The sequence below is a fragment of the Asterias amurensis genome, chromosome 1, assembly GCF_032118995.1.
Source record: "Asterias amurensis chromosome 1, ASM3211899v1".
NCBI classification, from domain to species: domain Eukaryota; kingdom Metazoa; phylum Echinodermata; class Asteroidea; order Forcipulatida; family Asteriidae; genus Asterias; species Asterias amurensis.
In genome coordinates, this window is record NC_092648.1 from 23,369,301 (window position 1) to 23,385,551 (window position 16,251).

General features: G+C 37.8%; 1 protein-coding gene across 1 annotated transcript; it reads right to left on the minus strand.

The window, feature by feature from the left end:
- Nucleotides 1-2,399: 2,399 nt before the first annotated feature.
- On the minus strand, nt 2,400-15,991 carry LOC139954354 (5'-3' exonuclease PLD3-like). The gene is made up of 8 exons (XM_071954118.1): nt 15,786-15,991; nt 13,912-14,120; nt 12,600-12,783; nt 11,279-11,536; nt 8,076-8,276; nt 7,485-7,624; nt 6,033-6,195; nt 2,400-5,897 (listed from the first exon to the last, which is right to left on the minus strand). Exons 2-8 carry the CDS (start codon nt 14,109-14,111, stop codon nt 5,610-5,612), a joined length of 1,434 nt encoding a protein of 477 aa, XP_071810219.1. The 5' UTR covers nt 14,112-14,120; nt 15,786-15,991; the 3' UTR covers nt 2,400-5,609.
- Nucleotides 15,992-16,251: the final 260 nt, after the last annotated feature.

Genomic DNA, 16,251 nt, shown 5'->3' on the forward strand with positions numbered 1-16,251 from the left:
GTTTTATACTATCAACAGCTCTCCATTGCTGGTTAATAAATAAGGTTTTATGCTACTAATTATTTTGAGTAATTGCCAATAGTGTCGACTGCCTTTAAAGGGCCCATTATTGTTTTGTTACACATCTTTAATTTAAAAGTTTTGAAGTCCGGCAGAGAAGCATTACAACTCTAAGAAGTAAAAACCTGTTATATGAAAAGACCATGGAAGTTTAAAAAAATAACTAACAGCTAGTTACTCGAAACTTGTTGACATTTCGGTCGACACTATTTAGCATAAATTTACACAAAATCTGTTCGTGTTTTTCAATTGGCCTATCGTTTAAAACAAAACAAAACGAAACTGTGAGACGAAATACAGTTGCATTTCACATTAACTAAAACGATTATTTCTCTCTCCTAAAAAAATATATATATATATAAAATATTAAAGAAAACTCATCGTTTGATTCTATTACTTTAAATATTTGATTTACAGATAGTGGTTCTGCGTGTTTTCCTAACAATTTCAACTTAATTTTCTTTAATACCATCATTTCTGTTTGATGAATGATTCCTCATTCAAGTCACTTACCTTGGGGACTCCTTAATCTATTCAGCACTTTTTGGCAAGAAGATTCAGCTCAAAATTGGGTTACACGATTGAATCCGTAGATTTTTTTTGCTGAAATTGCATTAGGAAGAATTACGGTCCCCATGCAGGAAGAAATCTGTAATTGAATTGAATACCGTGGGACAATTGGTTACATTCGGCAATACTTTGGTCTAAATGCAATACACAATGAATTGTTTGCTGGGAGTCCCTAATGTACGAGCCATTCGAACAAGGTTGGCGGTCTTGTTTTCTTTAGGTAAATGTCATTATATCGCTCAATGACAGACGTTATTGTACAAAATGCCATGTCTGGAAGTAGAATTAGTTGCTCCAAACGGAAACAACAAAATCAGGAAGAAGAAGACAAAAAAATCCCTTCTTTTCTGCGATGAAAAGAAACAAAAATAACTACTCTGTAATGTCCTTCAAAAACGTACTCTGATTTGGGCACGTTCGGTATTTAAATGAAGCAAGATTCTTTTTGTTGATTTTTTAATCTATTCTCAACCGGAGGAAACAAGCCGGGCAAATAAATATGATGAATCGTGAATATAATAATCAACCGAAACTTAATTTCACTAATTGTTTATTCATGACATCGTTCTCCCTTGAAACCACTGTTCCTTTATGAGGGATACCATTCTCTAAATTCAAAACAAGAATCAACTTGATTGCCATTATTGATGGAAAAACCGAATTAATATATTTTCATTACAAAAGTTTGAAACTCTTAATTGCTGCCGATATTAGGTATTGTCATAGACGTTGTTTATAAACAGTTGTATAATTGAAATAAAGAATTACCAAATCCACGAGGGAAATGGTTGGCAACAGCAATGTCTTATAAAACCATCCTGCAGTGAGTGCCGCTGTCAGCATATAATACAGACATTTGTTTGAATATATCCATTGTCTTAACCAGGTCGAACACACTAGCAAGCTCATAGTCCAAATATACCATGATATCCCAATCTGGACCATGCCATAAGTCCAAGAGGGGTGTCAATCAACAGGGGTGAGTGATTTGGTAAGAAGGGGGCAAGACAAAACTCTACAAAACCGGTATATTAAATTGTCAATGATAGATGAAACCAAGTTTTAAAACTTAATCAATTAAGCTAACATATTTGAACCAAGGTATGGACATGTAACAACACACACCGATAAAAAAAGGAAATTGTAAAGAAGAAGAAAAAACGCAAATCCCACTTTTTATTTCCGCCTTGTAAAAACGACCTGTAATCCTTTCCAGTCTCGGTTTGGTGATGGTAGTGCGAGACACGGTCCTTTTAGGCTACGCAAGACTATATTTGAAGCCCCGTACTGAAAATGCTCAAGTTTCGAAACAATTGGGGGAGCCTAAGCTATGAGTCAAATATCAAAACCGTGGTTTCCTTTTCTCCTGCACTCTACCGTTTCTCTCCATTGCTCCCAAATGTCTGTGTTGTTTCTTGGTAGGAACATACAGCTTACTGCATGCCTGGCTAATTGGTCTGCCTTTTTGTGGACATTATTGCATAAAAGGAAATGTGGGCGTACATTGTAAATCCTGGCACAATTTGGAGTGTTATATAGTTAATAAAGTTAACACAATGGGCATTGTCACATACCCAAATAGAATAAAAAATAACACCATATATATTTGGGTTTAACACCCTACGGTTTAAATTAAACAAAAAAATCTGAACAATCTTATTCATTGCTGACCCGGAAAGTGGTTAAAAATCGGATTTTAACTTGGACTCCCTTGCGTCATTTCTCGTTCACTTTGACACAGACTCCGGGTCACACTGACCGTGGGTCCATTCTGACCCGGAAATGGTCAAGATGGACGAGGCAATGTTTTAGGTAAGGGTTAATAAGGAACATCGCGGTCTTGAATGGTTATGTAATTATTTTTGATAGTAAACCATCTTTTCATAAATTGGGTCGTCCGAAGGTATCAAGTCGATTTTGGTTGAACAATCTGAAGGTTCCTTCATTGCAACTGCTATGTAGCCATTCGTAACTCATTTGTATCTGATTAAAAACGCAAAATTGAACTTCCAATAAAGACAAAAAAAATGTTTCCTATTGTATTAAAACAGGTTTTCTGTTACTTTGTCCAACAACAAATCTTTGAATGGTTAATGAATCACAAAGATTTCGTTAGAGCATGCTCCATGGTTAGAGACAACACAACGCACGAATAAAACTACACATTTTGATGAAATTCAGTCAGTGCTTTAAGATTGCAAAACCAGTTTTATTAAAAAAATAAAAATAAAAAATAAAAAAACCACTCAGGATATCTCCAGCTTAACAATTTCTAGATTAACATAATATTCTTTCAAATGTTAATATTTGTTAAAAGATGGAACAAAACTAATGTATAATAGTCTCTGTAAGAGTAGGCTTGCATTCACATCCTCTGTGTATTGAACAAACAAATGCCTACCAACCAACCTGGGTGCTAATGTCAACACATTCACCGCTCTTGTCTTAAAACTACAACTAAAAACAGCGACCGTTTTCTTGTGGGTTTTGTTCAAATTCGTACTTTTATAAATACACGTAACGTCGTTTCGCACATGAGAATTGCAACATACATGACAGTCATAATGTACAACAAAGTCTATAAAATACCCAAAACAAACAAGGATAACCAGCTAAGAAAATACTAACAAACACAACATTTTTATAAAAAAAGGTTAATTTCTCAATCATATTGAACAAGGCTCAAATTTCACTTTATTCAACTGGCCTGAGGCCAGTGATTTAAACATTGGGCCAGTAAACTTACCATAAAACTTACTTGGGATATATAGCACTTGTAAGCTGTTGATTTATTATATAACATTGTTGTTATAACCCCCTTTGAAGTAATGCAATTTTACAGAAATAGGTAGTTCATGCTCACACACACAAAATCAGAGAGTCTTCAGAGACGAAGCCTTTTAGGCATCTGAAAGCACACAATTCTATGGGTATTTCTTCGGTTTTTTTTTCTTGCAACTTCGATGACCAATCGAGCCCAAATTTGCACAGGTTTGTTATTTAATATGTATATGTTCGGATACACAAAATGAGGATACTAGTCTTTGACTAGGAGGGTCGTCCTTTGTGGGCTAAACTTGACATTTGTAGCCAGTCTGTACGCAAGAGGATCTATACATTTTGATATATATTCACCTTAAATTTCAGAAGACTTAACCCCCTTTTACAATAGATGCTATATGAAGTGTATACAGGTTATAGGCAAGATATACAAACAATGGGTTTAAAAAAGACACTTTATAAGACACTAGAAGGCATCTTGTTTGGTGGAGTGTAAGGTTGCACCTTTCAGACTCGAAATCTAAATACAAAACGGCAGTGAAGCATTATCATATAAAGCAGCAACATTTCAGCTATAAAAATAAACTCTGGAAAAATAAATCACAGAAATGCCCCACTCACTATGTAGGTAAAAAAAAAAACACTAACTCCTTTACAGGCATAAAGAGGGGCATGAAGTTTGGAAGAATGTAAAGAGATGCACCCCTTTTTCAGAAATCAGAAGTGAAGTATTCAAAACCTAAACAGTAACAAAATTCTGAAAAATATCAACACCTGAGTTCCCCCAATAGATCATGCAAGTGTTGTGCATATTCAACCATTTTGGGGAGCCCTTTGGCACTTGCGTACTTTAACCGGTCCCAATTGTTCGAATACTCACGAGACTTGTACAGTCTATACTCAATAGGCATAATCCAGATATACGAATGACTTGACACAGTTCCTTTTTTTTAATATACACAGTTCTGGTTGCAGAGTCACGGCTGTTGTGAACACATTATTGGGACAGGCCTGGATTGGCCAATTGGGAAATACTTCTGGGGATAGAAACTTCCTTATAAAGCTCTATTCACACACGCTATCTCTAACCCTGGTGAATGCATCCCAGGGGAAGCCCCAGGAGTGTCTTTACCTCACGATCACCCCCGTGCACTTTCACCCTATTCCAATGGGTTCTGGATGCACGTTTCAAGAAACCCCAGGGTTTTACCGCTTACCCGTACTCCGGAGCAGGGGTGGCTTTTCCCCATGGTATGCCCGTTTGCAGGGGAAGAGCATAGTGTGAAAAGGTCAGCCGATATTCCTTGGGGTAACCCCAGGAATAGAGTAGTGTGAAAAGTGCCTGTGAAGTAATATCTTTTTAAGAATATCACCATGGAAAACCAGGTGTCTTCAGTTAAGAACTTATGTTTGCATAGGATGATGCTTTGTACAATAATCAAATTCACACCAATGGAGATTTACAGACAAAAAAGCCTCATTGCTTTTGAATTTCATCAAACACTCGGTGTACCGATATGAATAAAACTTTTTGTGAACTCTTAGTGTACAGTGTAGGCAGCAGTGTAATTAGCACAGTGAAAATGATACATGTGGCCAGACACAGTCTATTTACCCTTTGGCACAACACAGAATACATCTCAGCACTACCATTCCACCATTTTAGGAGCCAATTTCTTTGTGAACATGTTGACTGCCAATATGGTGGACAGGATAGGCCCTGGGAACCCTGCCTGTATTATTCCAAATAGTTTACTTTGACTGCAGTTGTGGGTGTCCCACTCAAAAAGGCCAGCCGTCGATTTCACAAAACTCTTCCTAACTTAAGACTAATCTTAGGACTTACATGTAGGACGAGTCCCAACCCTGCACTGTAGCATGCAGACCTTAAGATTAATCCTAAGTTAGGACGAGTTACTCTTCCTAACTCGAGATAAGACGAGTCTAACTCTTTGTGAAATCGACCCCAGTCCTTCTCTGGACATCACCCCCATTCGTACTGTGTTGTCTTGTTTTTCTTTCATTTTGTACTTGCATGTGGGGAGCATAGCAGAAAGTGGTCTTATGTGGCATTAGTGCAAGGAGTCGATGTGAAAGTTTGACTCGGCTATGAGAATCATCAAGCCATCATGTCAGTATAAATCTAGAACTGGCCTTTTTAGGGTCAAACATCAATTTCCCTCACTTTAAATGTTGTTTCAGTAAACTGATAAATCCGATACAAAACTGGCGTACTCCGAGTTCCAGTCTCGCTCAAATACGTCAGCGAGTTGTTGCCTGAAGCCCTGGTTCCCTGCTGACTGGTTACCCGCTGACTTTGTCTCGTTAACAATGACGCCAACACCGCCTGTGTCTACGAAGTAGTCTTCACTCCAATTAGATGTACCGATGTAGGCCTGCTTGTCAGTCACCATGTACTTGTTGTGGTTCACTCTAGCATAAGGGATCTTTGCCTGGGCCGGAGTCGCAGGGACTACAAAGAGTTTCTGCCGGTAAATGAGATCAAATGCATTACTCAAAAATCTTTGACATTTACAAAAGGTGTCCAGTGCCTTTAAACTGAATTTGCACTGCCGTTAGAATTTAGTACATTTTTATAAACCACAAAAATGCCAACTTACCACTTGTATGTCCATGATCCCAGTGGTGTTAAGAATGGCAAGTGATCTCAAGAATCCAATCATTTCCTTCTCAGAATGTTCCCAATAGCTTGCTAAAAGACGAACTGATATCTTACGATTGAAGGCTAAACTACGCAGTTTGTCATCAATAACCGGCCAATACCTTCAAAGCAAAAATAAAATAATAGTAACTGCATGTAGGCCTACTATAACAGGTTAATGGGTATAGATAGTACCAACTTGACATCACACATTGTAAAGTTGGCCATCCACGTGCTCTTAGTTAAACAATCTCCGGCACTAATTAAGTAACTAATAGTAAGCAGAAAGCTTGACTGCATCCGTGATCACAACCCCCCCCCCCAGCTCATCCTATCCCAGCACCAACACCTTTCCAATATTATAATACTCCCTATTTTCAGACATTGTCAATCTTTCATCCAGTGAGGGCGCTATGCCATTTTTGTGGTTAAAAACAGTACCGGTAAAACTACAGGTGGGTCATCACTGAGGTGTGTCTATCACAATCACGCAGCCTCAATGTTACTGGGGTATAAATATTTTTCTCAATAACGTCGTCAACGTATCTCTCCAATGTTGTTCAGGGCTGAATATCAAAGGCTGCTAAAGCGCACAATGATCTTTAATAAAAGTCTGATCAGTGAAAACAAGCTGGACTCAATCAAACAATGCACATGTGACAGGGCATTTCAGCTGGTAACTTCATTCTGGTAAACACAATTGTGTTTTTTATAGCTACTTTTTGTGCTTAAACACGCTTTATATTGGCCCATTAAAATATACACTGATGGTGCATGCTGCTGCTGCTGTTGAAGGATTAACACAATGCAGCCTGAAGATGGGAAACTAGACCTAAAAATTTAACGAAAGCTACGAATGTGTGCTTAGTAAAAAGTTACAGACACTAGACACTATTGGTTATTGTCAAAGACCAGTGTTCCCACTTTGTGTATCTCCATATATGCATAAAATAACAAACCTGTGAAAATTTGAGCTCTATTTGGTCGTTGAAGTTGTGAGATAACAATGAAAGAAAAAAAGTATTGTCACACAAAGTTGTGTGCTTTCAGATGCTTGGTTTCAAAACCTAAAAATCTGATTCTGAGGTCTCGAAATCAAATTCATGGACATTTACTACTTTCTCGAAAACAACGTGACTTCAGAGGGAGCCGTATCTCCCAATGTTTTATGCTATCAACCTCTCCCCAGCAACAGGAAGGAAATGAACCCAAACGAATTGATGGTGAGGCTGAAAACAACATGAGAGGTTAGAAATTCAGGCCTGGATTTTATTTTTGAACATTTGTTATTTTGCAAAGTGCACTTCCATTGTAAAATCTCAAAGTCAATGGGAAACTTTTAAAGGGCATCAAGGCCAAGACTTGACCTCGACTTGACCTCGACTTGAATTCGACTTGACCAAGTACTTACGTCTGTGGATGTTTATAGGCAGCATATGGATAGTAATCCATCACGGCAATGTGGATAAAATGCTCAGCATTGTTCATGACATCCAGAATTGCATCAATGTCATTGGCTCTCCCGTCTGGACAAAATTGCGGAGGTGCACTCTGCAGACCATTAAAAATGAAAAATACACAAAAGTTTAGAAATATTAAGGTTTCCTTAATATTAAAATGGGTTGTGAATGAAACATTTGCAAAAAAACTCCATGGCAGCCTCATCAAAAAGAGTTGCTTCTAGTAGGTATGTCAACATGAGACACAAAGCACTGTGTTTTCCCCTGGTTATATTAAGTACAGATATCCTGGTTGTGTTTTTTACTGTTTGGGTACAGTAGAAACACATTCACTGTGTTTTCCCACTGCATAAAAGTAGAAATATTGTAATAGATAGAAATATTAACTCCATTCATTTGACTTTAAATGACAACAATGCCCTTGCTGTTTTTCTCCACTGAAAACACCATTCTCAGACATAAGTAAGAATGTTCCAAGTAATAGGTCTACTGTCACAAATACTTCAAATATTTCATTTAGTTCAGATGCAAGATTTACTCACAGATAAATAAACATTGAGTTCGGTGCCATTAGCACTGACTTCCATTGGTGTATCTTGATTGTATGGAGTGCTCAGATTAGCCGGCCAACTACTTGGTATTTTGGCGCCTGGTCTGCCCAGGTCCCAATACACGTCAAATAGTTTGGCTGTGTCTTCTGCTACACAACTGCAGTTGATAAAGGCCACGCCCAACTCCTTGACCTAAAACAAATGTTAATAAATGAATGTCGTGGGTCAATAGGTCATATTCAGGCCTGATATTTCAGGCCCCCAAGTCATTTTGCCTCGGTGCCCTTGAAATGCTCCCTAGCAGCTCTTTAAAGGCAGTGGACACTATTGGTAATTACTCAAAATTATTATTAGCGTAAAACCTTTCTTGGTGACGAGATGGGGAGAGGTTGATGGTAGAAAACATTGTGAGAAATGGCTCCCTCTGAAGTGCCATAGTGTTCGAAAAAGAAGTAATTTTCCATGAATTTGATTTTGAGACCTCAAGTTTAGAACTTGAGGTCTCGAAATCAACTCTTTAAACGCACACAACTTTGTGTGACCATGACAAGGGTGTTTTTTCTTTCATTATTATCTCGCAAGTTCGATGACTGATTGAGTTCAAATTTTCACAGGTTTGTTATTTTTTATGCATACATGTTGAGATACAACAACTGTGAAGACTAGTCTTTGACAATTACAAATAGTGTCCACTGCCTTTAACAGTCTGTGACACTCGCTTGTTTAATTTATGTGTTTTGATGATTCTGTTTCTAATTCCTCTTTTTGCTTGTCATTTAATTACCTGTAAAGCGCTGTAATATTTTCTCTGGTCAGTCCTTGCGCTATATTGTTATTATTATTATCACTGGCCCTTGGAAAAAGGTGTGAACATTAAGTTAGGTACAAGAGCTGACCTACATGCTAGAGGCTTTTTAACTCACTTCTCAGGGTATTTAATCACAATTGTGCTGATTTTTCTCAGGATTAAAACATTGGAAATCAGACTTAAGTATGAAGAATATCATTCATGCCTGTATATAAAAAATGTGTCATAACAGCATTGTGACAAATACCCGTTAAGGAAAGCAGGCCCTGTAGTGAGAGGCACAAACTTCCTCTTTTAAAAGGAAGTAGAATTCGCTAACCATTTGTAGGATTATGTAATCAATGATTGGATCAGGAAATGCAAGGAGGAAAGCATTTATATATTGCTAAATGTTTTTAAACCCTACAAAAAAATACTACTTTCGCACAGGCTTGCTAATAAAAGATAATTTAAGAATAACTCTACTTGGGTCAAAACACTCAGCCATTAATTACATGTATGTTTTGCATTGACATGATTGATGCCAAGGTCCTTTCGATTGGTAAGCAGCTTGCAACAGCTCATTCTGTTGTCTAAGACACCGCTCCTTGACAGTTTCTGTTTTGATACCATTTTCATTGGATATCGTAATTTTGCTTTGGTAATTTGGCGCCATATAAATCCAGTTATTAGTTATATACCCCTGCAGTAAGGATTCTGTGTAAAATTTGTGTAAGGCAAATCAATAGCACTCATCATCATTAAGCTCTTGTTTTATAGAGACAAACTTCACATGCAGGCCCACCTCCACCTTAATTACATCAGAGAATTCACTGATTGCGAGGCCTTCCCGCCCATTTGGGGTTTTTGCGCCCACATCTAAAACTGAGCATTTCGTCTTGTTTCCTGGGCATCTTGTCATTGGTGCTGCTAATTGTGTCATTGCATGTGTAATAAATAACATTCATACAAAAGAAGTTCCCACATCCAAAAAATCAAGACCCATTTTGAAGATTTTCAACCAAAAAGGTCTTTCAAACTTTTACTTATTGAGAAAAGTTCCTAATCTTTGACAGACTGAAGATTGGTATTCCTGTGATAACTCATGGGAACCAACCATTATGACATTTTATTGTTCTCCTTCTAAAGTTCAATCGTTCAATTAACCTGCATTTATCAGACCAAGAAGATAACCTAAAACCTTTCCGTATGTGTCAATAAAGACTTTCACAGTGGAAAGTGTACTGTCCATCATAGCTAAGAACAAGATATCAAGACCTACTTAAACAAAACAAAAATAGAATAAAAAAATTAAAAAATGCATTGAACTCTTTCCCATGTACACGGGTTGCTAAAGGCAGGTTTGACCACTTGCAGAATAATAGCTGTAAATTGAATTGAAAAATTGAATTAAAATGCAAAATAAAAATTGCACGGACACAAAGTTTTGAGGGTGCAATGTGACCTACTTTTTTGAAAAATGGTGCATGATAGGGGGTTGAAATCAGTCGACTTGTTTTGCTCCTGGTTACTTTTAAAAGAGGGTCTCAAAAGTCAAGTTTTGTTTCGCACTCAAAGTCAGGTTAAAATGGTGTGAAATTTCATTTCAAATGATAATTTTTGTGAAATTTAAACTGTGCTGTCATTAGACATCAAACACAAATGGGTAGGTACACTCCAAAAGAGGAATTTTTGCAACAGTTAAAAAAAAGTTTAGCCATTTCGATTGAATATATCAAAATTCCAAAATGAACTCCTACTGTACCAAAATCAACAGACCACAATATATTGGAAATGTGGCGACCATGTCTGTTTTGGAGTATTCACAAACAATTGCACTTGACATGCTTGAAGGGTATCAAACCAGTGGCATTTTAAAGCCATTGGACCCTTTCGGTACAGAAAAAAAAAAAAAAGTTCACAGATTTACAAATAATTTACAGGGTTTACAGAAGGTAATGGTGAAAGACTTCTCTTGAAATATTAGTCCATGAAATGCTTTACTTTTTGAGAAAACGGTAAAACAATATAAATTCTCGTTAACGAGAATTACGGAGTTGTTATAAACACATGTCATGACACTGCGAAACGCGCGAAAACAGGAGTGGGTTTTCCCGTTATTTTCTCCCGACTCCGATGTCCGATTGAGCCTAAATTTCCACAGGATTGTTATTTTATATAAGTTGTGATACACGAAGTGTGGGACTTGGACAATACTGTTTACCGAAAGTGTATAATGGCTTTAATGCGAGTTTAGTGACTTGTATTTTTCCCAATTTTCATAAGGACTCTAATCTATTGAAAAATAAGTGAATCACAAACCTGAATTTGACCTTGAAGCCCCTATTTAAGGGGTTTATGCACTAACTGTTTCCCGAATGTAACTTAAAAACCAATCAAGACGTACCTGAGTGAGGGACCTCCAGTCCATATTAGGGCTGCCAATGAAGACATGTTTACGGTCAACAATCCATAGCTTAGTGTGAAGCACACCACCACCCATGAGCTTATCGAAGTCCAGGATATGAACATCAGCAGCCCCAGCTTTCTGTAACCCCACCGTGTCTTCATCAGGGCTGTCTTCACTGGGTTTATTCTCCGCTATTCTAATTGCAATGCCTCCATCGGTGCCCGCTTTCAAAAGAGCATTGTAAATGTTCTCCCCCTGCAAATAAATTTGTTTAAAAATAGTGGATGATTATCCAGTACAAAATAGTTGGAGTGTACAGTATCCAAGTTTTCTCCTCCTGTTTGCAAGTTAGTTGAGTTTTTATTCGCCACATAAAATCAGCCTACCACTTTCATGTTATTGCACAAGAGTACTTTGTAGCATATTATAGTAGAACAGTCTCATGCACCAGACTTAAGTCATCGGGTTGTGAGTTCGAATCCAGGTTGTGAGTTTGAATCCCGGTTGTGAGTTCGAATCCTGGTTGTGAGTTTGAATCCCGGTTGTGACACTTGTGCCCTGGGGCAAGATGCTATACCAAAGCTCCTCTTCACCCAGAAGTGTGAACATGTGATATGATGATAGAAAAACCCTTTTGGAGAGCCACATTAACTCGGGCTGCATCCTCCCCAGGGAGTTGAGAACAGAGAAAGACTACAGGAATATTAGTGGCCAAAACACCAGGGTTCCAAGAACTAGTTACGTTATTTGTATCAAATCTGTTCCAAACCAGATCTGTCACTATTAACAATAAAGTATAAATATGAATAGTAAACTTGCGGATAAAACCATGAGTGCAATCTCTTTTGAAGGAGTGGTGGCTCTGAAAATAGCCAGTTTGTTGTCTCATTGAGATGGCAACAGAGAATCGATATTGTATCATTCTATTGCACGCGGGACCAAGACCAAACCGGCTCTCTTCAGAGCCACCACTCCTTCAATAGAGATTTTACCCATAGTTGTAGCCGCAGGTTTACTATTCATATTCATATTTATAGTTACTATTCTCCACACCTTACAAAGCTTCAAACACCATTTACAGGTCTGTCACTGTTATGGGGCGCTGGGTGGTAAATGGTGGGGGGGGGGTGGTAAGTTATTTTACATTCTCCTTATCAGAAAAGAAGAGCTTGCCGTGATTTAAGTTGATTATAAACTGCTGTCTTTGACTAAGTATGATTGGTGCTTTATGGCAAAAAAACCTCATAACTCAATGAGAAAATGAATACTATTGATCAAGTCTGAGAACTCTTTGATGACCCGTGATGACATCAGTTACCTCATAGTCCGACGGGTCCTTATCGTGGATGTCCGTTCCTTTAAGCGTCCAATAAAATGATGCAATATCAATGGACTCTGTTGCCATCTCAATGAGGTCAAGCCAGGTGTGGTAGATGGATGGGTGAGAAGGGGATCCTGGAGGATAGGTTAAACCCAGTGGAATGCTCTCAGCTAGAATGATGCTGTCAACGACAATGTTAGACACAAAGTTTTCAAAACGAACCAATGACACTGCTCTAGTAACTGCAAAGTTTGTGGGTTTGGACCCCAACAGAGTATGCCTTGTGATTTTGTTTGTACATAACTCGGGGAAAGTACTAAGCATACACTACAGTGAATACACATCAGTGTAAGGGGAAAACATACATTAACACAAACAAATTATACCTATGTTGGCTGTGAGTCTGAAAAATACCTCTTATTTATATTGTTTAAAGACGTATACTTTTTACATACACAAAGTGACAAACGAGACAAACCTGTTTTTACATCATGTCTTAGTGACATTATTTTTCAAATACACAAATTAAAATGCATTTGATGCCAGGAATCACAAATGTTTTTTCTCTTTTTGATTCTGGTCCATTTAAAGTTACACCTGCAAGGCCTGAGGTCTTTCAGACTTGTATCCCAAATTGAAGCCCTGAAAATCCCTTCAAACAGCTTAGTAAACTGTATAATTTTGAAGTCAGTAGACCTTTTCACACTACCCTGTTCCCTTGGGGTTCCCTGGGGTTTCCCCTGGGGAATATTGCCATCTTTCGCACTATGATCACTTCACCCCTGGGTCCAATTTCATAGAGCTGCAAGCTAAAGAAATTTGCTTAGCATGAAATTACTTCTTTGATAAAAACAAGATTACCAACCAAATTTATACGCGATTTTCAGGATAAGCAAACAACAGCTGAATACCAGTACCACGCAATATGCAACAAATGGAAATTTGGTTGGTAATCCTGTATTTATGAAGGAAGATATTGCATGCTAAGCAAATTTTGGTGATTAGCAGCTCTATGAAATTGGGCCCCGGTCTGCCCCAGCAAATGGGCATACCCAAGGGAATAGCAACCCCTGCTCTGCGGTAGTGGTAAGCGCTAAAAGCCTGTATTCTTGAAATGTCCAGCCCGGAGTAGTGGTAAAGGGCTAAAAACCTGTATTCTTGAAATGTCCAGCCAGAACCCAAGGGACCTAGGCAGGGACATCATGAAAGTGTGCTGGGGAAACAGTGGGGTTAAAAAATGTTCTTTGCCTCCCCGGGGATGTATTCCAAGGGATAAGAGATACAATGTGAAAAGGGCTAGAGAACACACCTGCAATCGTCATTGCATTTCTTCCAGACAACAGTTTCTTGGTGCAGTAGAGTGACACACATCAGAGTCGCTAGTAAGACGCCAAACATGAAGAGGAGGATAACCACACCAGAGACGTTACTCTTGGCTCTCTGCTGGAAATGACGACCTCCTCTGATGTTGAGGCTCATTTTCTCTTCTTCCGCCAACTCTTTCCTCATTTTTCGTTACTAATGGTGTCACAAATGAAAACATGACTTTGAGATAAACATTTCATTAAGGTGGTCACCTTTTAGAGATATTTTGTCAAACATTTGGTGTAAATATGTCAATGAAGGAAGAATAATCCCCAGTAGAAACACACAATCTGAGAAGCGTTACCACCTAGTAACTCTTCTTATTATACTCAAATTTTGGGGGACAATAAGTTATATAAAAAACAGTATTTGTCTTTACTGCACTGCTTCAAAGCAAAATGTTTCTCAAAGTCTGCTATACTATCCAAAGTTGTTAAATGTACCACCTTAGTTTGTATTTAAATTAACTGATTACCAAATGAACACAGACCCTTAAAACAAACAATTTACACAGAAAATTTCTGTATCCTGCCAACAATTTTTAACTCCTAATGGAACAAAAAACATATTCAATTTCCTAAATTAGAAACTCCTTAAAATTGGTTAAAAAAGAGGGAAAAAGAAAAGTTTTCCATTGACACAAAAGCACCTGTAACTTGGGCCCTGTGCCAAGTCCTTTTAAAAGTTTATCGACATCGGCAGTAATAGATGTCAAAATTTAAGGAGAGGATAACAGCGGCCTAGTAGAATGTCTAGACATGTCTAGATGACACACGTCTGTTTCATTTGAAAGGTCATTATGAAGTGAACATTCAGACCTTTGCACTGTAGAAACATTTAATTAAGAAAAGACTGGATTCTCACTGGAAGGAGGAACATATAGGGTATGGGATCACAATACTCCTAGAACTATGAGGTTCGTTCGGCTATCGTCTCCCGTACGATAGCCGAACAAACCTCATAGTTCTAGGAGTAGGGTCACACAGGCTATGCCTGGTTAATTTATCAATTAAACAGAATTAGTAAGTAGTAAGTAGTTAGTAGGTTAGGTTGGTGTAGTGGTTCGGTTGAGTTCAGTTCAGTTCTTTAATAATAATAGTGGTGTCTTGCCTTGCCTTTCATTTACTTGGAACCCTGGTAACCAGGGTCCCTGGTTCGAATCCTACTGAGGGCAATCTGTGGATTGGGTTTTAAATTTCTACTTGATTGACTGCGTGGGTTTTCCCCCGGAAAAACTCTCTATGGTTTTCCTCCCAGCATCTAAAACTGAAATTTCTTCATTGCCATAGAACTCTCTTCTCGGGTGGCTCCTAGTCCTATATCAAATTCAATACATTGACAATATTTATGAAAAGGGTAAAAAGCAGATAATATAACATGTATTTGAACGAAAATTACTATTTATACTAACTCACTTTACGATAAGTTTACGATTTAAAATACTACATTTGTTTAATAAATCGTTGATTTATACTCGGCACGATCCTCCAAGTGAGGACATAAGTAATAGCATGGAGGATTCCTCCATGGTAATAGTAGGCCAGTGGTAGGCTACTTGATTGTTGGTCGAGTGTAGATCGGACATAAAACTTTTCAGAGAAAAAGTTTTAAAAAGTTATCAGAAAAGAAAAAAAACAATACCAATCTACCGTTCTATATCATGTATGATGTTATAATGATCTAGCCCTAGCCCTGGTAGGACGTCAGTCAGGGCTAAATCTAGCCCTTTGTTTTGAGTCAGTGCATTTTATTGATCCAAAAATGGGGCTAGATTTCTACTTTAAAATTAAATGAAGATAAAAATTCTATAATTCTTACCTTTTCTCAACAAACCATTCGTAGCACCATTAAAAGAGCAATATAATAAAGGACGCAGCACTCTGTATCAGTAAGATAAGATATCGGTAAAGGCCAGCTGTTTAACTGTGTCAAATATAATCGGGGAAACAACAATCACTCACTCTCAGACAATCGACAATGTGATGTATATGTCAAATAATTCAATGGCATCGTACATTGTCGTATATAGCGCCTAGTCTACGGCGGAGACACGCGACCTTTGCTGGCTAGTCACGTGATAATAACAGTCAGGTGACTAGTGAGTTTGGGCTGAACCATTTTATATGATTACCTTTATACTAGAAAATGTTGTACGATATTTGCTAAAATATTGCTTGATACTATTAAAATATCTTTTTAAGTGCCGAAATATTTTTTTTAATACAAATTAATATAATTTATGGAATATTTTTTGTCAGAAATATGAAAAAAACTATCAAATTAA